We start from the raw sequence: 23126 nt of genomic DNA on the forward strand, positions 1-23126 counted from the left end.
CAAATTAGAAATTCAGAGTCCCGACCGAGCTCGGCTGCCCTCTGCTGCCTCATCATCAGCTGAGGTGGGAGAGTGTTTAGCTTCTGGGTTGTTAAAGGTGAACAGTTTTTTGGAAAGGAAATCCGTCAATTATGTTGGTCATTAAGATGGGGGCAGATATACGGGGTAATCAATGGTCAGTGGGAGTCAAATATAATGCATTTCAGCTAAAAGGCTGACCGGAAATAGGCATATTAGAGACGTATGAATGTACAGATCTGTTGAGAGACAACTCCTTTTATTATTGATTCATTCTGATACAGGGAGTCACACAGTAATTCAAACGAATGTTGATACTGCAGTGTGACCATTTAATGTGATGATATTATTTTCAATTTGTTCACCTATTTTGCTTTTAAACACCTTCCCACTCCATCTAAACATTATTGTCGGGTCAACTTTGTGTTCTACGCAATCATGAAACAGTATATCATCATGCAATACTATATTATGCCCACTTACAAGCGGTGCAGGCTTGCTCCATGATCAAATGCATTTATGCATATAAACTAGAATTAAAACTTATTTTTTTTAAATCGATCAACACAGCTTCATTTTATAGGTCTGAAAAGTGTAACAAACACCACAATGGCAATTGAAAGGTTTTGTGCTTGTTGACGGGCAGATATTAGGTTGTAATTTGGGGGTTATACAGTATTGTGTTAAAAAGGTTATGATGATATGTCAATGAATGTATTTCACGTTTGATATTCTATGATACAAGTATGCTTGTTGGTGGTACATGAATCATTTAATGATTAGTTTTAGAATTTAGACGAAGCTATCATCTTTGTCCCTTCTAATGCCTTTTTTCCCCTTTGTTTTTATTGCATGTCATCCAGTTTACCATTGGATTGTCAGTTAATCAAACTGTTGGAAAAACATCTGAACACATTTGTTATTTACAGTTCAATTGGTGGAAATGTTTAATTACAAACCGTTCATTAGTATTGCTATGGCATGCATAATGATTTATTTAGGGTATGGGTGACATTGTAAAACATTTATTGTATTATATGAGGGGTGTTTGGTTTTTGTTAGGAACGATTGAGACAGACCCTCAGTCAGTCACCAGAGGGCTCAGCTCAGCAGATGAAGCTTTCCCCTCTTACTTCTGCACCAAAGTCCTCCGATTGGTCCAGATGCCCACATGGGCTGGCGCATGGGCCAATAGAATTTGGGCTCACCGGGCGCTGTTGCTAGGGCACTTGAGAGGTAAAGAAAAGAGCTGTTCGCGTGTTGCTTGCTTCCACCATTTCACTCTCCCACTCGGGTGTCTCCTCCTCGGTTCTCCGTCTCTCACCGGAGCACAGCTGCCGGGTGCTAGCATTAGCATCGTGTATCCGTGTAGAGACCCGTGAAGCCGGATCCGTGGCTCCGCCCCTCATCTCCCCCCCACGGTTAGTTAGTTCATTTGACACTAGAGCTCAGCCTGCTCTCGTCGCACGTCCGTCCCCATTTTCACTCCGCTTCTCTTCCCACTTCCCCCACAAAAGAAACCTGGTTGCACGGCTCCACCATGAGCCCGGGGGGGGGGGGGACCTTTATCAACACACAATGCGCTTCATATTTCATTCCACGAGCACTCGACCCTTTGATTAAGACATTACGTGTGCTCTTCTGTTGGGATTTTCAGGAAGGTGAAAAAAATAAGAGCTTCAGAAGAACATTTTTTAACAGAAAAAAATAAATAAAAATGTGCTGTATCCTTTACAGTAGGCTACTGGCCATGTTCCAACTCTATCTCTCTCTCACTCTCTCTCTCTCACACACACACACACACAGCGGAAGAGAGAGAAATAAATACCCCCTCCATGCCTCTGTCTGCTGATGCCCCCTCCACCAGCAGCTCGCTGCAAAAATGTCAGATTACAGATTCTCTCCCATCTCATTGGCTCGCAGCGTGTGATTGGCAGCTCGTGGGCCCGCCCCCTCGGTCTCCGTAGATGGATCGGTGTGCACGGAGACTGCGAGCATCGGAGAGTACAGGGGAAACAGGAAGAGGTGTAGAGGAGAGGAGAGGAGAGGGGGGAGAAAGAAGACGAGAGGAGAGGATCGGGTGAGACAAGGTGGCGAGAGGAGTTGAAAGGGAGTAAAAGGGGAGCAGAGGGGCTCGTGGACCAGAGAGAACGAAGGCGCGCACACACACACACACACAAAAGGTAAAAGGAGGCATTGCAGAGGAGTAGCTTCATGTGCTGTTTGCATTTGTCTGAATGTAAATACACTGCTTGTACCACATGTACCTGTGCGGATGGGGCGTGCGCGTGTATTTGTGTGTATATCCTCCTCTGGGTGTCTACAGTTCTCTATCTAATGTGTGCCGTTTTCCCTCAACGATCTGTCTTGGCAGAACATATTGCAGTGTGTGTGTGTGTGTGTGCGTGTGTGTGTGTGTGTGTGTGTGTGTGTGTGTGTGTGTGTGTGTGTATGTGTGTGTGTGTCGACAGACAGTGCTGCACGTTCATGCATGAAGCTCACACAGAGACACACGCACACGCGCACGCACACATATGGTGCTCACGTGCAGACACGGGGAGCTGGAGCAGAATTGTGAAATGATGAATTTGAGGGGGAACTGTCGCGGTTTACACCTGCGATGCGGTCACGTTTGTGCTCCGTGGAACGTTTAACTGTTGAATATCTGCCGGTGTGTGTGTGTGTGTGTGTGTGTGTGTGTGTGTGTGTGTGTGTGTGTGTGTGTGTGTGTGTGTGTGTGTGTGTGTGTGTGTGTGCGGGAGGCGTACAGTAGTAAGAAGCTACCAAGTGCTTTGTCTGAAATCATGTTTAAACTGTGTCACATAAGTATTTGGCTCCAGTGAGCGTTGGTCTCCGTCTGATAAACACGTCTCACTCCGACAGCATTTAGCTTGGCTCTGTTCACCATTGACTTCCACTTGTTTACTTTTTAAACTGTTTTCTAATGGAATGGATTGTGTGTGGCAGCTTTTAACTATGCCTCCAGCTGATGCACCAGTTTAGGTAACCAACTAGCCTGGACATGTGACTCTACTATTCACCACACAAGCCAGCTGCCACACACACACACACACACATACACACACACACACGTGCATCCAGTGCCTTCCGCAAACCTGTTAACCTGCCTCACAGTCTTTGTTCACAAAAATAAAAGCTGTTCATTTGGCATTGTTTGCAGAAGACACCCCTCTTTCTAGTTCTTGACCTTGCCTTGGTACATTCCAGTACCCCTCAGAGGGCTGTGCTTTATGGAGCATACACCGGGAGAAGCTGCTATTTCAGAGGGGGGAGAGGGGGATAGAGCCGAGGGGAATCGGGGCTGCGGGGAGGTTATTTTTAGAAATGTGATTGATATTCTTCTCATACTGTACGCCGTGTCTGTGATCGTGACGCTATTTCGGTGCTGAGGCCAATAAAATCACACGCAGGGGGGGTTGTCTGTCCAGTCTATGTGTCTGCTTCGGCTCCATCTGCCCCCCCACGCCCCCCTTATCACTGCTTCTCGCGTTAGCTAGCCAAGGAGCCACCAGAGACAGGCCCGCTCTGCTGCACCCCATCCCTTCCTTTTATGGTATAGGATCAGTATCCTTACCACTTACACACATGCACACGGGAAGTCACAGCGAGAGGTGCACATCTGCAGTGGTTCGTTGCGACTAGCAAGCCGCTCTGAGCAGTGTGGGGTATGCTAGAATGGCTCTGACTGTCGGCTCGTCCAAATGAGTGGACGAATCGGGGAGCCGTGGCAGCTCTTCACTAAACAATGAACGTGTCTCTTTCCGCTGACAGAGCGGCTGTGAAATGGTCGCAGACGTCTTCACGTAGAAAAGAAAGGAGAAATGTGGAAGTATTGAATCCAATAAACAACTCCACCTCCTTCCCGTACCCCCCACCCCTCGCTCCCTATGTCAAAATCACACTCGCACACAAACACTCCCCTCCTTGCTTCGGGGGCCTTGCTCCCAGCTCTGGACTAAATGATATCATCGGTTGCCAGGGATACAGGGACCCAGCGTGCGGAGAAAAGGGAGGGTGAGGCATAGGCAGAGCCGTACACATAGCCTAAAAGAGAAAGGAGGCAGCAGGGATATTGGGTATCAAGGAAGAAAAGGTGCCTTGTTGAAACACACAGTGAAGATAGCAAAGGGCAAGGGCCATAACATGAAAGACAGGAGCCAAGAAAGCCTGTCAGAGGCTCCTGGCCCGTCCATCCTCTCCCACCCATACTTCCATCTCATTTCATCCTCTTCCTTTGTCTAGAGTGGGTATGGCTTACAACAGGCAAATGTGTGTGAAAGCGAGTGCTGGAGGAAACGAGAGGCAAGGAGGGAATGGAAGGGAATGGCAGTGGGACTTGAGAGATGGAGTGCGAGATACTGCCCTTGATTTGAGACAATAAAACCTTTCTATCTTGTGCATCATGTCATCTTGTGCACCAACTAACTGTGGTATTTCCTCACTCCCTCTACGATGTGTGTCTGTGTGTGTTAGCCAAGTCGCGGAGGATGAGCGTGTCTCTCTAAAGGGGTCCAGGTCTGCACGGGGTCCGCTGCCTCGCTAATCTTGACCGACGGCATCCTCGGATCCGGAACGAAGTGTGTCTCCCCCCTTTTCCTCCCAGTGCCCTTTGTGAGGTGAGATGGGTTACGGGGCTGCATGGACACAAACAGATGCACTATTACGTCAGAAATACAGTAGTTATACAGTCACATGTTTCTTTTGGCAGAGACATTAAAGGGTGCATGGATACCCCTCTTTGGTTTTAGACAGATGACCAGGGTTTCCTTGGTGACTAAAGGAGAGTGAGACTGAGGGGTGTAGACAGCAAGTCGAACCTAATAGTTGCAACTAATACCACCCACAGGCATGACAAATGTAAGAATGAATTGGTACAGCATCATTTGTGCTCATTTAGTTCATTATACCAGTCAGGAACCCAACCCCCTCTTATACTGCAGTGTTTGCATTGCACATTCTTTTCTTAAACGTATCTCACTGCGAAGCAGCGGGTTCACCCAACAGCAACTTAACCCCTTTTGCACGTGACATAATTTGGCCGCAGAGCTGGATTCCAGATGTCTGGATTTAACCCTGCGCAGATGGGTTTGATATTGGAGGCCCAGATGCATTGTTGTGCAGAATTAAATTCAAGCTGCTGCTGCCGACTGACAGCTCCCCCTACAACTCTCCACCGCCTTGGTGTCCCTGTGTGCAACAGGAAGGGTCTACAGTACATGTTTTACGGCATGTGTATTGTTGCTCAACTACCAACAGGAGGCTGGTTGCAACTAAAAAGTGTAATGGCGAATCAGTCTACAATATGTTTGCATGAGGGAAGCATGCAATGAGAGTCGACGTGACATTGGCATAACTTGACATTCCGGGACACAAATGGGCAGGTCTGAGTATAAAGTGCAAGCCCGAGATCAGAAGCTTCTTAGTGTTCGATTGTTTTAGCGTTAGCGAGAGAATCACAGAAGCTCAGGAAAGCTGGTCTCTGTGAAGCTGAATTTTCTGGAACAGGCGGGGATGTGAGGTTTTTGAGTGGATGCTACCGGACATTCACGGCGCACAGCTTTGTGTAGCAACCGATGGCTCACAGCGCAGAGGATGAATGCATGCAGCCGTTAGACGTTGTCTGTAGAGAAATTGCCTTCCGTGTATCCTCCTTTGCACTCCAAGAATAAATGTAAATGCAGTTGACTTTAAAATGCCTAAAGCCTCAGTGTAAAGTACCGTCTGGCTTCAGTTGCTCTAGCAACTGGTAGGAAAAGGTTTTTTTTTTACATCTGCAAAAATCAAGAAAACATTTATAGAACAAATGTACCACAGCGGAAGGGTTCAATTGTTAAACAACATATATCATCATGGTATTTATAAATAGATTTAGGAAATGAATGCATATAGAGGTGCAACCTATCAGCAATACAGTAAAGCTCTCTTCAGCATGCAAAGTTGATCCTTACAAGGTCAGCTAATTTCAAGAGGAAATAGGTTACTGAATGTTTGGCAGCAGCAAAGAGAAACGGTAGGACATCATTCCTGTACATGGTCAAATAAGTGACCTCACTCAACAATTTCATTTCCAACAAATGGGGAGAAAGTAACAATAAAAAGGAAAAAAATGCACATCAGGCAGGGTAAGGAAGGAAAATAAAATGTGACAATACAATTAGTTAACAACTCGAAATTCTGCAGAGACACAACCAGGCGAACACCTGACCCGGTGCTTTAATACACCAAGACTGTGCTTTGTTGAGTTTCTATAATTTAAGCCAACGACAGGAAGATGCATAACCCCAATGAACTAGCAGCTGAAGATGAACTGTGAGACAGGATGGAAGATGGGAGACACATTCACCACCAGTCCTGTCAAATAAGAAATTCTCCAGCCGTTTTTGGTTGTCTGCTCTTAAAGTGAGGTTGCCACAGCCCTTTTTTTTAGTGCCATGTCTTTTTTTTCTGTTAACCACTGGCTGGTGTGGCTGCTGGGTAGCATTGATTAGAAAGAGCTGAATGCACAAAGCAGCTCTGGCTGACTGATGATATGACTGCTGAACACATACAGTACAGTGCAGCAGGAAATGCAGCTTGATGATATCGCATGCACCAGAGATCCATGGCACATGGTCTAGATGTAAATCACAGACCCACAAGGATGAGCCAGAACAAAAGTAATGTTTTTGCCAACATTCATGTTTCTCTCTCTTCTTTCTCTCTCTTTTGGTCTGAAGTGGAGGGCCTCCCAAACACAGACCAAGACTGGTAACATTTGTCTCTGTCTCAGTACTTTGGTTGTGGGTTTGGTGTGTGTGTGTGTTGCTTTTTACATGCAAAAATGTGCTTTGTGCACCACTTTATTACTTGATGGAAACCCAATGTTGATTAAAGCACCTATCGATTGTTGTTGACTGTATTGTTCGTGAGAAAGGCAGTTAATAGAGGAGGAAGATGCTGAAAATCACTGCCAAAACGGTATCAAACCCCAGAATGTATCCATGCGTGAGTCGCTGCGTGTAGTGCGTATTGTGAGTGTTCACCTGCTGCTGTAATTGGATTTGACATTACCTGATTACAGGGCCCTTCCTGTGGGCCTTTTCAATTAACGAATCGGTGAGCCTAGCAGTCTTCTGGATAAGCATCGTGGTACTAAAGCTTCGGTGTAAAGTGGTGGGCATTGCTGTTGCATAAGCTACTATCTAATTTGTTGAAGTTGCTTATTTAGCCGGACGTTCTTCAAATGAGATATCATATTTTTATTGATGTTTTCATTAGTTTATTTACATATGAACACTGTACGCATTAAACATGATCTGTGTTTCAGGCTGCATGTATCACCCCGCAGAGCTGTACTCTGGCCGTGACACATGGGACTCCTATCCAGCTGGAGGACCAAACAGAGGACAATGGGCTCCATGGAGCCAAACGGAAAGGTCAGCAGCACCATCGCAGCACTTCACCTTTTGATTCTTAAAGAAATGGTACTAGTCCATTCGCAAGTGCACCTCTATCATATGGCGCTTTAGTATTGTGCTACTACTGTACTGGACAGAGATTCCTCATTGATTATTTGACTCTAAATTAGACTGCAGCAAGCTTCGCAGGAGTGAAAGGTTGGTGGCTGGAACCGTTAAGACTACAGATACAATGTAAGGGCCATTGACACAGAGTGAGTTTGGAAAAGATAAACAACATCCTGAGGATCGTGTAAACTCATTCGGAGTGGATAGTGGCAGTTTGGCACAAGGGTCATATAAGCAGGTGGGACTCCAGTTTTTGTTTTCAAGATAAGCACCACTTTGTGGGACGGACTGATTATCTGAAGTTGGGATGGGCATATTCATGAAAAAAAGCTGGAAGCAGGAGCCCATCTGCGGTTTAGATAAGCACGACTCTAGTGAATGAAACTATAACTTCTTCAGCTGCAGCTGTGTGAAGCTTTAATCTAGCTTCTCAGCTGCAGCAGTCGAAGGTGACTGAATGAATATGATTATGTCTGTTGCTGTTTGGCAACAAATTCACAATCAGCATTTGTAACAATTGTGACTCTGAAAATCGCATGACATAAATACAGCACTATAGACACTTACTGGTATTTTGTATTTTTTTTCCATATATATATATATATATATATATATATATATATATATATATATATATATATATATATATATATATATATATATATTATATATATATATATATATATATACATACCGGTACATATATGTGATTGTAAATCCTATATCACAAACATGATCCTTTAACTAGAAGTTATTTTCTAGATAATTAATTTCCCCATTCATTCCATGATGCGTTTATTAATATTTTTAACCCTAAATTATTTTCTTGGGAGTGTCAATTTTTTAGTGATTTTTTTGCCACTACAGGTGCCATGGAGGGCGCAATCAAGCACATAGTCCACCATCAAGTCGTCTTTATAACAGGTGAGTAACTCATGATAGAGCAAGTTCTGTCATTTCACTGAAACCATTTGGAAATTCAACTTTCGCTACTACTGCTACTACTATTACTACTAGTACTACTACTACTACTACTACTGCTAGTAGTAGTCATTTTGGAGCTGTGTCATGACATGTGTTGCTTAGTGCATTGGGTCTTTTGCTCAGGGGGGAGAGAACGGGGCACAGGCAGCCTCTTCGTCTCTGGGATGGAAAAGAGTCATTTGAGGCTCAGAACTGGCATCAGAACTCCACTCGCTCATTCCACAACAGAGGCGCCCCCCCCAGCGGCTACCCTACAGGGCCGGGAGAGCGCTACGCAAACTGGGACAACATTGCCGGCAACTCTTTGGTGAGACCTGCAGTTCCACTACAACATTACCTTTAAAGAGTTGACGATATTACTTCTACGCCTGTCGTCATATATTATGTTCTGTTTCTCTTATACATTTTTAGCATGGGGGGTCTCGCCTGCATCGCACCAACATAGAACTCCAGTCCCCGCCAGAGAGATGGGCCCCTTCAGACTGCAGGAGGAACTTTTCCGGCAGGATTGTAAACGACAGACCGGGACCATGGAAACGGCCCGCCCTCCACCAGCGGCGAGACCATCTGCACCACCACAGTTCCCCTGCACAGCACCCTGTATCCCCGAGGGACGAATGTTCCTCCAAGAGGAGAAGGGACCTTGGCCCCGATCAGGTGGAGTTTGTTGGCATTGATTCTTTTGTTAAATGGACTCGCTTTTAATCCTGTGCAATAGCACCACCCATTGGAAACAGATTCCTTTGGGTATTATTTTGTGTCTTCCCTTCTTAGCCATCTCATCCTGGAACAAGACATTTGTCTCCACCTGTCCACGCTTCATCACCACCGCGCCACCACCGCTCCAACCCGGACAACTGGAAGCCCCCTAACGAAAGGTCGGGTCATTGCCACCACTATGACCACAGGACCTCAACAACACAGCAACAGGTCAGCTTTCAGAGTCCGCAAATGATTCCTAAAAGATCAATCCGAGCAAACATCACTGTTATTGTTTTTTTTGTTTTTCGCAGGAAACCTCTAAACTGCGAGCTGGAGGACACGGCTTAAGTAACAGTCACCTAGCGGCTCCGAAACAGGGCTGTGGCAGCAGACCACCCCAACACGGAAGCAGGGGGAAGGTCGACCAGAGAATCGCATCATCACCAGCAGACCACACCCGTGTGCCTTACAGCCCAAACCATCACCGCTACTATCCACGACACACGGCCCACCCCAGAGCCCCATCGCACGACATGCCGCCCCACCCTTTTGGGGAAAAGGATTCACGGAGCCATCCACACAAACAAAGCACAGTAAGAAATAAATGTTCAAATAGTAGGAACACACAACGGGTGGATATGTAGAGTGTGTGTGTGTATGTCACCAGTCAAGTTTCTCTTAATGATATCATTAACTTCTTCTACTTCATACATTCCTGCCATAGTCCCATTTATGTCTGTTAGGAGAGAAAGGTGATCTCTAGGGTGAGACAGCTGGTCAACAGTATATAGGTCAAATACAAGTAATGTCCAACATCAGAAGGCTGGGAAGCTGGCGATACATTTGAGACACAGCACAGCAATGCGTTTTTTTTACAAAAATCTGAGATCAAAGATCTTTAGTATCATTAAAACGTGCTACATTAAAAAACTAAGACCATGGAAGCGCCATAGAAATGAGGTCTAGTATTAAAACATGGTCTAAAAACAAAGTGATTGATGCTATTGGGACTGGAATCGTCACACATCACAATCACAATTTGTGCAATTCCAAAACTCCAACCCCAGTATGTAATATTTTAATAAGAAAAAGAAAATGCATATTACTGCATTGAAAACGGCATCTTTTAATGGAATCTATGTAATTGAGTGTTCTATCGTTTGAACAAATGTCTAAACAGATGTGGTTTTTTGCAGGAACCTCAGCGCACTCATCAGAGGGATCCAGCCCTCTGCAAGTCTTCTGGTGCAGACTCTCCTTCCTATTCATCCCTCCTCTTTAGCCCTAAAGATGGAGGTTCTTCTGCCAGCAGTCCACACGCTTCTCCCAGTTCCTCTTCATACACAGTGGCCAGTAGCAGAAAAGACCCACCGATCAGTCATCAGTTCATCCCTGGCCTCAGTGGGCAGCAGGACCTCCAGGGAAGCCCAAATTACAACCAGAGACCTAGCCTGACATCTACAACGTCTCTCACATCTCACGCTGGTCTAAAATCCAAGTTTTCAGAGGTCAAATATAGGAAGACCCTGCAGCCCCCCTGCTCACGACAGTCCCCGCACAGCCAATCAAGAGCAATAGAGCCGGAAAGGGAGTTCAAAGAACTGACAAAAACAGAGAAGCTGGTAAAAAAGCAGAGGAAGACAAACCAAAAGGGTGAAGAGAGGAAGCGGCATAAGAAAAAAGAGGAAAAAAGGTTGGCAGAGAGCAAAAGGAAGAGGGATAAAGCAGCAAGGAGGGAAAGAAAGCTCGGCTTGAAATCTAAGGTCATAGAAAATGAATTGTTTACCTCCAGCTCTACTTTCAGATCTTCAGGCGAAGCCAAAATACATAAAATGGAGATTTCAACGCTTTCCCCAGAATATCAAGGCGAGTTACCACCCAAGCACAGGCAGAGGAGGGAACACGCAGAGAGGACACACGAGCCATCCACAAACTCTCCTTTACAGCAGCCACTGTCAAAATGTGAAAATCCCCAAATACCCAAGAAGAAGAGCTGTCCCCCAAAACTCCCTTTCAAGGAACAACTAAAACTTGGGTCTCTTCCCAGGAAGAAATGCCCCAACCAGTCCGGCAAGAGGCCCGCTGCCGCCCCATCGCCATCAGAAGGGCGAGCAGAGGCAAAGCCCGCCGACACACTGCCGTCCCTTTTACTTAAAGCATTAGCGCCTCTCAGCACAGCGTGTGCCGTCACCGTACAGCAGCCCGTTCATGGCAAAGAAGGTGGCCAGGGAGGGGCTCTCGGCGCTCCGGACCTACAGCCTGTGGGAAGCGCGAGGGAAGCGGGAGACGACCTCGCCAACACTCCTCCCGTTCTCAGCTGGCAGGGCTCTCCAGTATCCACTCTGGGAGAAGATGAAGAGGAGCTGGGGAAGGGAGTGTTGAGCAGACCCGTCCTCCAGCCCAGCCCCACCCAGTGCTTCTCTCCCCCTCCCGTTGACAGCGAGAGCACTGACGACGTGAATAAGGATAAGGCTGATTATTCCCACGGCGGCGTGTCTGAACTCGGCCATCTGCCTTGTGCATCGGAGCAGGTTGCGGACAAAGAAAAGGAAGAAGAGGCGGACAGCTGCAGGGAAACCTCTGGCTCTCTTCTGCGTGAACTTCGCCACCACGAAACCGGTTTGGATGATGTCTTCAAGAGCCTGGCCACCTTTCTCGGAGGGCACAGGGTCACATCTCGAGGCGGTCCATTTGGGGGATCTCCTCCCTGCTCCACGGGAGGAGTGAAGTACTCCTCTTCTCTTGAACTGGGGCCAGAGATCATCCACGAGCATCCGGATTTCTCCCCACAGTCCGACCTAACGGCATCGTCCGCATCCAGTCAGCAGTCACCGACTCACTCTACCTCCACATTTTTGAGAAACCACAGTGGGAGGAAGCGTGTGGCGGACGCCCCGGTGCAGGAGCTGCAGGAAGAAATCAAGATCATCAGGAAAGAGAGTAAACAGGAGAAGGACATGGAGATTGTCCCGGAGCGAAAAGAGTCCTCTCTTCTGGATGGATCGCTGAGTGCAAAGCTGAGACTGACCACAACGCATACAGCTTCTTTCACCGGCCTCATCACTCTCTCCACCAAGGAGGAGAGGGTACGCGGTGAAGAGAGACAGAGCGAATACGCGGACCGAAAGAAAAAACAAAAGGTCAACGACGGGGGGAGTGAAGGAGAGATCAAGATCAAGATCAAGACGGAGGAGAGCAGCAACCTCTGTTCTAAAAACAAAGTGAAAGAGATCCGGAATTTGGGAGAAAGAGAATCGTCCGTCTCCAGAAAGTCACCCAAGCCGTTCAAAAATAGTAAGAAGGGTCGGAAAAAAACAACCCTGGAGGGCGAACACATCCATGAAGAAAAATTGGACAAGGACGCAAATGTAAAGATCGTGACTGAGAAGAAGGAAGAGTTGGAAAATGAGATCTCCTCAGCTCCTGGAAAAACACATAACAAGAGCCCCAGCTCGACTGAAACAACCAATACCTCCAAAGCAGGCCCGACCACAACAGCGAGTAAACCTCCCTGTTCAGTAGGTCCAGTCGACCCCATGAAGCTGAAAGCGTTGTCCATGGGCTTCACTAAGGAGCTACGGATCCTCTTGATTAAGGTGGAAAGCGCTGGAAGACAAACATTCAACATATCGGAGTTGGAGGAGCAAAGAATCCCACTCTCCAAGATCTGCATCGGGAACACGGGCGCTGAAGTGGTCCGAGCCTGCAAGTGAGTTCTGTGACAGCGATTCTCCTAAATTTGGCATTCCCTATATATATATATATATATATATATATATCCATATACTGTTACTCTTGATGAATTTAGTATTGCCCTGTGATATTTTTTCCAGGGGGACGAGGGTGAAGGGGAAGTTCAAGGAGTCTTTCCTCCTTCCCGCCTTCTCTGTCAAACCTAACATTGCCACAATGGCCATCATTCCTCGAGCGAAGCTCAACCCTCCTACACCAAGCATCTACGTGAGTCCCCCGCACATTAGGACACTCTGATGCGAAGCGGCTCATCAAGTGGCATCGTCAAGTGTGGGAAATGGGAACGCCGTGTTTCAGCCGTGCTAGAGGCACGGTTCTATGGATGGCAATGTCAGCGGCGTCTGCGGGTTGGCCGGCCGGTCTGCAGATTTACCTTGACAGCTATCCAATGGGTTGGCATACCCTTTTGTGCAGACACGTTCCCCTCAGGAGGAAGTCTTTCATTTACTGCCAAAAATGTATTTTTGCAACACTTTATGACTAAATATTCTCCAAACTATTACAATTCTCCATCATTATTACTTTGCCTTTAGTGCCAGATAGTCATTGTTAGCATTGTGATGCTCTAAACTCTGCATATAGCATCCTATCATTGCTGATGTTAGCATTGAACTCAACGCACCGCTCTGCCTCAATATGGCGACTGCACCCATTGTTTGATCGTTGCGAAGCCCCAGCGGTGTGAAAAGCGTCCCATTGGACGTAAGCCTGCTTCAATCACGAGAGACAGTTATTAGAGTGTTAAGAGGCGGATGAATCTGATGAGGGGGAACATGAGTGCACTAAAGGCAAAGAGACTATCATTTAAAAAGAGAAAGCGCCAAGAAGACAGGCTAACAATGCAGGTGTGTTGCTGAGCCGTTTGGTAGATGAGACCAGCTGATGTTATGATTGACGGGCCCCAAACAACAAAATGTAAGGAAACGATGAGTGAGCATGTATGAGACATGTAAACTTCAGGCCACAGTATAGTTTACTCAACTGAACTTTGGTTCAACAAAAATGGTTTGTGCTCATTTGAACTAAGAAAATGAGTAAATCGTCACCATAAATCTTTGAATTATGTCTTGGATTGTTTTCTCGATAGCAGCAGAGAGAGCTGCCTTATCATACCTTGTTTCAAGACATCTACACGTTACCAACCTACTGTCAGTATTTTTCATTTGTCTTCAAAACAAATTGATTACTTCCTTCACCGTGTCCAAATATTCATACTTATTCTGTGTTTCTTCTTCAGTTGGAGAGCAAGAGGGACGCCTTCTCTCCAGTTCTGCTTCAGTTTTGCACTGATCCCAAAAACGCAGTTACTGTCATCAGAGGCCTCGCCGGATCCCTCCGCCTGAGTAAGTTTATCCACCACACTCATATCAGCCACGTTTTTTTTTTTTTTTAACACATTGACACAGATTAGGGCCCTTGTTGATGATTTTATGAGGATTGTAATGCAGGGAAAGAGAAGGTGATGATCATCCTGATGTACATGCAGCATATCATAAAATTGGGCGTTATGTCACACGCAGAAGAAGGGATTTTACACATGACATTCGAGACAAGTGAGAATTTTGATTCAACATACATTTACATATTCTCTAAGTCACAATAGTGTCTTTATGATCTATCTTTGGATGCAGACCTTGTATGCTCAACATCATGATGTGATGGCTCGCCCGCTCGTAGGCTGCACTTTGAGAGAGGAATCTTCATTTGAATGTGTTTGCATATTTCATTTAGTGTTTTACAATCATCCAGTAGCTGATCTTATTTCCATTTCTACACCTTTTTCTCTCTCTCTCTCTCTCTCTCTCTCTCTCTCATACCTCCTTGTAAATCACCCAATGCTACATAACCGTGAATTCAACAGACGCCTCGAGAAATTACAGTTCTAAATCATAAAAAAGCTATAAAGTAATATCTATCTGACGAATGTCCCTGTTTTCTTCTTTCCTTTCCCTATTTTAGACCTTGGTCTGTTCTCGACCAAATCTTTGGTGGAGGCCAATGCGGAGCATGCAGTGGAAGTGAGGACCCAGGTTCAGCAGCCCGCTGACGAGAACTGGGATTCGAGTGGTTCCACGCAGACGTGGCCCTGCGAAAGCAGCCGCTCACACACCACCATTGATAAATATGCTCAGTACCAGGCCTCGAGCTTCCAAGAGAGCCTGCAGGTAGAACAATTCCCACCTGTCCAACTCACACGCAGACGGTTTAACATTTTGTAGTTAATTGATTTAAACCGGCTTGTTTTGGAACTCTCACCCAATTTAATATTTAAAAACCAGAAAGGCGCCACTGGGCCATAATACTTTTTTAAAGATTCTTGATTTAATGATTTTAATTGGAAAATTTGAAAATTTGTCACTGCAACAGCTACCTCTGTTAAACATCACCACCGTTAGACCTCTTGTATTGATTTCTTATTTATCTTGTGTTGTATACGTTGTCTTATGAGTCTTCTTTTCAATCTTTGGTAAAATCATTTAAATCGGGGGAGACTTTGGGTGTTTGAGAGTAGTTTAAACATAAACATGAAATGAATGGTAAAAGGTATTTGGTGATTAGATTGCATTGGGACATAGTATTTTTAAAGGTGGTCGTGATGCTGTGATTAGATCCAAGAATATTCCCCTGGATTCTAGACACCGGTGGTGATGATAAATGAGCAGTGCTCATAAGCATAAACCTCAAATGTTCTTGCATATAGTTTACAAAAATGTTGTGCGTCATGAAGAGCACTCGACAATACAAAATAATGCACGATTCCTAAACTGTTGGATTATTTCGACGAATAACAACTGTGCTAAAAGTTCTAACTAGCTTCTAGCTGTCGGCCAACCTGTCAGCTAAGCTCATGTAGATGTGTTACAGGATGAGAAAGAGAGCGAGAACGAAGAGGAAGGAGAGGAAACCCAGTCTTCAGAAACAAAAGCCGCTACAAAGGCTGCTCTGACATTAGTCAACATCAAAGGCAGTCCTTCTACCTTCTTCAGCAAAGCCCAACCGGTTATTTCCAACGCCAGGTCAGCGCAAAACAGGCTGAACAAAGAGTTCACAATGTTCACTGCGTTAATAGAAAACTGAGACTTTGTTCTTTTCTTCAGCTCGGAGCAGAAAACCGCCGGAAAGATCATTAAATTTGGCACAAATATTGATCTCTCTGACCCTAAAAGGTGGGATTATGTCATACAGTTCACATCACTGAGGGTACCTGCTGTTTCACACTAACACCATGTGTTTTTATCAGGTGGAAGCCTCAGCTGCAGGAGTTGTTTAAGCTGCCCGCTTTCATGCGCGTGGAATCCAGCAACAACATGCTCAGCCACGTCGGGCATACCATCCTGGGCATGAACACTGTCCAGCTCTACATGAAGGTGCCAGGCAGCCGCACGCCAGGTCAGTGTGTGCGTGTCTGTGTGTGTGTGTGTGTGTGTGTGTGTGTGTGACTGACGACACAATCCGGAGCTTAGTAAACCGCTGATTTGATATTTCACATTCAGCGTTGGCTTTTCTTTAGGTCATCAAGAGAACAACAACTTCTGCTCGGTCAACATCAATATTGGGCCTGGTGACTGTGAGTGGTTCGCTGTTCACGAGCACTACTGGGACGCCATCAACAAGTTCTGTGAGAAGTGAGTGAAGAGGCTGTTTAAGGGCATATGTCTGCAACTTTAACTGCTGTAAGGTTTGATCCAATGGAAAACAACCTCTTCCGTCCCTCTCTCTTTAAAGTTCATCAGATGTATTTTTTTTCGCTGACGGGTGGAACACAATAGATTCTCTTTTTATTCCGCGCAGACTCGGCTTTGTCTCACATTACTTTTTAAAACGTTTCAAAAAACCAAATAGTCGTATAAACAGACCGCCAGAAACAATTAAAGGGAGCAGACTCGGCTGTGTGATCACTTGTGGCCGGTTAGGAGCAGTGAGAGTGGAGTCAGCAGCCCGTCCATGGCAGCGTCAAACAGGCAATATTACGTGTGGTGAAAAAGAGTGAGTCATTCTTTTAGCTTTTTAGCAACCCAGACTATTATTCCGTTTGGTGCACCGGAACGCAATATTAGTCATGTGACAGCACAAAGCTGTACGGCCACGCTGACTCCAGCGCACACGCACCATCTCAACAGAGAGCGAGTAGCTATAGTATCTATGCTAAATTGCATCGTTGCAAATTGTTACCCTCAGGCATGGTGTAGACTACCTGACAGGGTCCTGGTGGCCAGTCCTTGAAGACCTCTACAGCTCCAACATTCCGGTGTACCGCTTCATTCAGAGGCCCGGAGACCTGGTGTGGATCAATGCGGGGACTGTGCACTGGGTCCAGGCTGTGGGCTGGTGCAACAACATCGCCTGGAATGTGGGACCACTCAACTGTAAGCCGCAGGAACCAAAACCGCAACATTTTCTATTGTTTTTCTATTCCTATTTCGTTTTTTACTCATTTGATGTTGACTTCCAAAGGCTGGCATGCAGGTGTCTTTTCTTTGTGTCAAATGAGAACGTAAAGATTTTTGTTTGTTGCCTTCCCAGCGTACCAATACCAACTCGCCCTGGAGCGCTACGAGTGGAACGACGTGAAGAAGGTCAAGTCGATCGTTCCCATGATCCATGTTTCTTGGAACGTGGCTCGAACCATCAAGGTCGCCGACCAGGACACCCACAAGATGATCAAGTAAGACGTGTCTTCGCCGCTACCCATTGGTGGGTGGGTGTTTGTTTACATCTTTTACTCCCTCCCTCCCTCCCTCAGACACTGCCTGATGCAGTCCATCAAGCACATCCAGATTCTGAGAGAGCAGTTGTTGGCTGCAGGGAAGAAGATCTCTTACCAGAGCCGCGTGAAGGACGAGCCGGCCTACTACTGCAACGAGTGTGACGTGAGTCCCTGCGTCCCTCCCTGTCCTCGCTGTCCTCGCTGTCCTCGCTGTCCGCTCTGTGCAGGAACATGTTGCGTCGCGTGCGTTCAAATTGCGATATGAGCTGTTTCACAAGTTTCATAACCGCGTGTGAATGCAGGTGGAGGTGTTTGATCTCCTGCTTGTGACCAGTGAGAACAGCAGTAAGAAGAGCTACGTGGTGCACTGTGAGGACTGTGCTCGAGCTAAGAGCCCGTCGCTGGGGGGGGTCGTGGTGCTGGAACAGTACCGAATGGAGGAGCTGATGAGAACCTACGACAACTTCACGCTGGTCAGTCTCACTTTTCTAATCACTCGTTTGAGGCTACACGTTTTCCACAGGCTGAAGGAAAAAGTGAAACGCTTCACCCCATTATCTAGGATTTTAATTGACTTAACACTACAGTTGACCCTTTTCCCAAGTAGACCATCAGATCCTAAATTGATTTCCTTTTGTTTATGGCAATAATATATAAATGACCCAGTTTGCTCAAAGCAGTTCGCTTAAGGTCTAATTAACACAAACATGCCAAAAAATATCTAGCAAAATAATTATAATGATGAAATAATAATAATGATAAGTTATGGTGTCTTCTTTGTGCATATTTGCAGCTTTGTTTCTAATTCATAACTTAACTTACACACACTCACACAGCTTTTTGAAGTGATCAGCTGAGCTCTTTTCTTATTTTTTTTCCCCCTTCAGGCTCCATCACCGTTTTCAAAGTGAGGATTCCTTCCTGGTGTCTTTCAGCCATAACCAAAACTCTGATGGCAGCGCAGATGTTGTCTATTCCAGCAAACACTCTTTGAATCAGCCACTTTCACTCAGTATTGTTTACATCACACAATGAGGTATGGATACTCAGCCAATCCAACTATAGCTCACTGTCTTCCCCGTACCAGCTGCTGATTGGACGTGTGTTTTGAAATAGAATGACTAGACTGGTACTTTTCATGAAAAGCATTTCAGATATGTTAAAAAAACAAACAACGTGAGCACTGTTAGCAATGAAAATCAGGTTAAATGTTCAACGGACACTGCTGTGATTCAAAAGCGTCAAGTAGCCGTTTCTGTGTTTAAATTCAGGTACTTTTATGCAAATTCTGTAGAACTTTTTTATACCAATCTAGTTATTCTATATGTCCATGAATTTGCTGTGATTCTGTTGTACCAGCAGGGGAATCGCTTCACAGGAGAAGTAGCTGATTGTCACATTTGGCATCGTATTGGTTCCTCTTGGTTTTTCTTTGGTATTCAGGTAAACTCTGACATTTGTAATTCCTGTCTGTATACTCTTTGAGGTGCTATTCCAATCTAATTTATTCCCGTTAGATACTTACAAAGTTTTACCAGCCTATCAGTACACCACATTGGCCTTGCAAGCTGTATTTATAGGAGAGGTAATTAGAGGATTAAACACACATATAATGATTTCTGTACATATTTAAAATAACAAATCAAAAACCTTTATCAGTTTCTCTACAATACGGGTTCATTAGAGGACAAATATGGTTTACTTCTTAGTTGGAAATCAAGTATGTATATTGAAAAAATGATAAAATGTCATTAGTGTGGTTTCTATGATACACCCAGACAACAGACCGTGCCGTTTTTTATTTTTGAAATTGGAAAATAATCCGTTTTATACCTCTTTTTGTTGCTATGTTCTTGTTTCTGAAAACACAGAAAATGTGTTGACAGAGAAAATACGTAATTGTAAATTGTGAATGAATTTATGAGCTACACAGTGATGTGCATAGATGGAGAATAAAGGGACTCGGAGGGGGGGAGCGGGTTATATATACTGTATATGTCCAAAGAGACAAACAATCATAATCTTATAATGCAAAAGCCAATAAGGCCAAATAGATAAGCAGACTTTGGATTGTGCCCCAAACATCCGTCGTGATGAGGCTCCGTGCACTGCCAGGGGTTTAATATGCTACATTTCCAGTTGAACTTGTTGAAGAGCACATGAACGAGACATCACAAAAAAAGGCATTTAGACAGCGCTTTAATGAAAAGAAAGTCCGATTCTGTTGGGACTGGGGTGGGAATTAGTACCAGAACAGAGGTCACGGGAGAGGTCACACGGAGCCAGAGAAAACTCAGCGTGCATGAGATCAATCAACTCTCTCCCAACAGGGACTACATAGTCTAACCTTTTGGCGTCTAGGTGTTATATGTCACAATGCAAGGTTAAGGTACAACGAAAAGCTTTGCTTCCTCTGGACTGTATCACGTACACATTTGAACCCCAAGTTCGACCAATTTAATAACATTTAAATAGAGGATCCTCACTATCAACATTACAATGAAATCCCCACATATGGCAATTTTGACATTTCTGCCATGCCCTTAATTCATCTGTGCACACACATACTGTACATAAAGTAACTGTTTTCAGGTACACTAGAAGACTTACGTAGTTTTATTCTCAAACAAAAATGTAATTTGTATATGGTCAAATATGTCCACCCCGGTCTGTCATCTGTTTTGGCCGTTTCTCCATTATAATACACCCTATAAATATCCTGTATCCCACTACAACGAGAATTTCTTCCCACTTTTATACCTCTTTTTGTTGTCAGTTTCTGTATTTTGGATTAAAGAGAAAATTGTAAATTGTGACATTATTTATATTGTACATTGTGGTTTTCTTACATATTTATTGCAAATCAAAGGTTACTTCACTTGATAAGGGGCTACAAGGTATTTAAAAAATGTAGTATGGTCATAACATGTGGATAGGGGAAGTGCAATCAGGGGGCGGTGTATTTTTCCTGGTGCTAAACCCCTCCTTGACTCAATGCCCCCTCATTAAACAGCATACAAAAGTCTGTGATACAACTCAAACCGACCGGTTGGTGCTTGAAACCATTTCAACAGAATGATGTCTTTGTACTGTGTTTAACAGATGAATACAGAATCTTTTAAAGCTTTTTGTCCATTTTATGAAATTCATAATCTTGTGAGGCAGTAGTGGTTTTATGATGAGCATTAGTAGTAGTTGTAATTCTTAACACTTTTACAAAGACTTTTAGGGATGTGACTTTAAACAATGTTGAGGTTTCGTTTTTTGTGTCTTGTCCTCATTATTAGTATTATTTGAAGGATGTGATAATGCTCTTTTTCCTCTTGACTTATTTGATTTATGCTGCACTTATTGTTTAAAAAAAAAAAAGACATAGAAGAAAACCTGAGCCAGACCTGTCTTAAACCCCTCTGTGTTTATTCTGTGACATATTGTATTGTTGTTGGACAAAATAAAATGTTTTGATAAATTATTCAACGATGAGTCTTTGCCTTTGATTCGCTCTGTCACTTCTGCACACAAGAAGTCGGCGACTTGGTCACGCTCGACCGCCTTGGAAGTCGTTGACTTCCGGTGTTGAAAATTTAATCTCCCGGCATTCAGCACGCTCTCCTTAAACGTCCAAATGCTTGACATGGGTGTCATCTTTTATCAGCTCTTGCAAAGTAGAGGGAATATAAAGATGGATTCAGACCAACAATTCTTCCTCTTACAATTTCATTGATAAACCATTGCATCAACATTCAAGCAATTTCGCAACAGTTTTTTTTGTTGGCCTTGTAGTCATTTGGAAATGCTACATGTTTAGAGGTATTTGTCAAGTATTTGACAATCCTAACGCTCTTCACACGCTAACGACGTGTGTAGATGGCGCTTGGGTGCTGCTATCAATCCAATAGGATTACAGTAAATGTTCTCTAATCTTTAAACATGATTTGGAGATGTGGTGAGCTTTATTTGTTACTTTTTTGACAAACTAAAAAAAATACTTAATAAATTATTTTGTCATGCTATACTAGGACTTTATATTCATTCGATAGTATAATCTTTAACATGCTTTGTCTATGAATAAAATAAAATAGTGTCCCTTATCAGGCTGTTTGCCACACAATACTGTGCCTTTTTAAACATAATACCCTATTGCTATTTTCAACATACTGTACAATACTATTGCATTTATTTCCTTTTTTCATTACACCATACTATAAGCTTTTAGTGAACTTCTTTTGACAAACTCTAATATGCCTATTTTAGACACAGTGGTTTCTTTAATAACTGACTCACTGAGTCCTAGCTATACGCTTGCACTGGCGGACATTTTGCAGATAATGTAGCTTTTCAAAGCCTCTATCTATTGCTCTACTGTACATTATGTGGCTTGTGTCAGCAATGTTGCTCGAAAAGACAAAAGAACAAACAATGGCATCTAGTGGCTTGAGATAGAAAGTGTTCGATGAAAAGGAACACAATAAATGAGTGAAATAAATAGGGCCGGGACTCGATTAAAAATATTAATCTAATTAATTAGAGGCTTTGTAATTAATAAATCGAAATTAATCACATTTTAATTGCATAAATATTTGACCTGAGAACAGTGAGAAGTAATTTTTTTCACATGGATTTTTATTTTTGTTCAACCAATTCCAGCAGACAAGTGTGTTGTGTTGTGGATTCCAGCCTGAGAATCTATGAGAATTGAGGTTGGATTCAAAAGCATCAACAGGTGTGTGGTGGAACAGTGCAGGGAGATAGCAGGAAGGCTGAAGTGTGGAGGATCCTCAGTTCAAACCTGCTCTCTCAGAAGGAGGGTTTGGTTGCAGTCAGGGCTTCAAACGGTAAACTTAGAAACAGTTTTGCGGTCTAGTAAACAATCCCAAGGTCTAATATGAGAAACGGACACAATGAGGCATGTGCTTGAATAGCACAAAGGAACAACTGTAGGGCTGCAGGCTCCAACCTGCTGTCTGAGGTTGTGGGTTCATGCCCGTTAATGCAGGCATCACTTCTGCTTTGAAAGAGTTTTGAGGTTTGAGTAGCAGTCTCAAGGTTAAATACGAGAAACAATAATTGAATTTGTGCATGGTGAGGTAGTGCAGCACAAGAGCAGAGGAGCTACTGTCCTTACCCTGTAGGTTGTGGGTTCAAGCCCAGTCTTGGGTTTGAGCCTTTGGCTTTACTTCAGGTTTGAGTAGCAATCTCAAGGTTAAATACAACAAACAAAGGGTTGGTTAGTGTGTGGTGAAGTAGCACAGTGGAAGAGCTGCTGCCACAAGCCTGCACTGAACTTGAAGGTTGTGGGTTCAAGCCCAGTCTTGGGTTTGAGCCTTTGGCTTTACTTCAGGTTTGAGTAGCAATCTCAAGGTTAAATACAACAAACAAAGGGTTGGTTAGTGTGTGGTGAAGTAGCACAGTGGAAGAGCTGCTGCCACAAGCCT

General features: G+C 44.4%; 1 protein-coding gene across 2 annotated transcripts; it reads left to right on the forward strand.

Moving 5' to 3' along the window:
- The first annotated feature begins 1963 nt into the window (after positions 1-1963).
- LOC119215193 (uncharacterized) lies at positions 1964-21163 on the forward strand. Of its 2 annotated transcripts, XM_037467135.2 has the most exons (22): positions 1964-2201; positions 4513-4655; positions 6756-6786; positions 7346-7454; positions 8412-8468; positions 8652-8835; positions 8940-9185; positions 9303-9458; positions 9542-9823; positions 10427-12939; positions 13064-13190; positions 14221-14326; positions 14943-15148; positions 15849-16000; positions 16082-16150; positions 16225-16373; positions 16495-16609; positions 17163-17350; positions 17508-17649; positions 17728-17854; positions 17994-18164; positions 18579-21163. In XM_037467135.2, exons 4-22 carry the CDS (start codon positions 7351-7353, stop codon positions 18600-18602), a joined length of 5118 nt encoding a protein of 1705 aa, XP_037323032.2. In that variant the 5' UTR covers positions 1964-2201; positions 4513-4655; positions 6756-6786; positions 7346-7350; the 3' UTR covers positions 18603-21163. The 2 variants fall into 2 exon arrangements, with proteins under 2 accessions (XP_037323032.2, XP_037323033.2); XM_037467136.2 differs by lacking the exon at positions 6756-6786.
- The last annotated feature ends 1963 nt before the right edge of the window (positions 21164-23126 follow it).

This window comes from Pungitius pungitius, chromosome 16 (genome assembly GCF_949316345.1).
Source record: "Pungitius pungitius chromosome 16, fPunPun2.1, whole genome shotgun sequence".
Taxonomy (NCBI): Eukaryota; Metazoa; Chordata; class Actinopteri; order Perciformes; family Gasterosteidae; genus Pungitius; species Pungitius pungitius.

Excerpts from the sequence above, each read along its gene's own strand:
- LOC119215193 (XM_037467135.2), top strand. The coding sequence starts at position 7,351 with ATGTATCACCCCGCAGAGCTGTACTCTGGCCGTGACACATGGGACTCC. Across the intron at positions 13,191-14,220 it reads CTCCTACACCAAGCATCTAC|TTGGAGAGCAAGAGGGACGC; the intron begins GTGAGTCCCCCG and ends TTTCTTCTTCAG. Across the intron at positions 18,165-18,578 it reads CCTACGACAACTTCACGCTG|GCTCCATCACCGTTTTCAAA; the intron begins GTCAGTCTCACT and ends TTCCCCCTTCAG.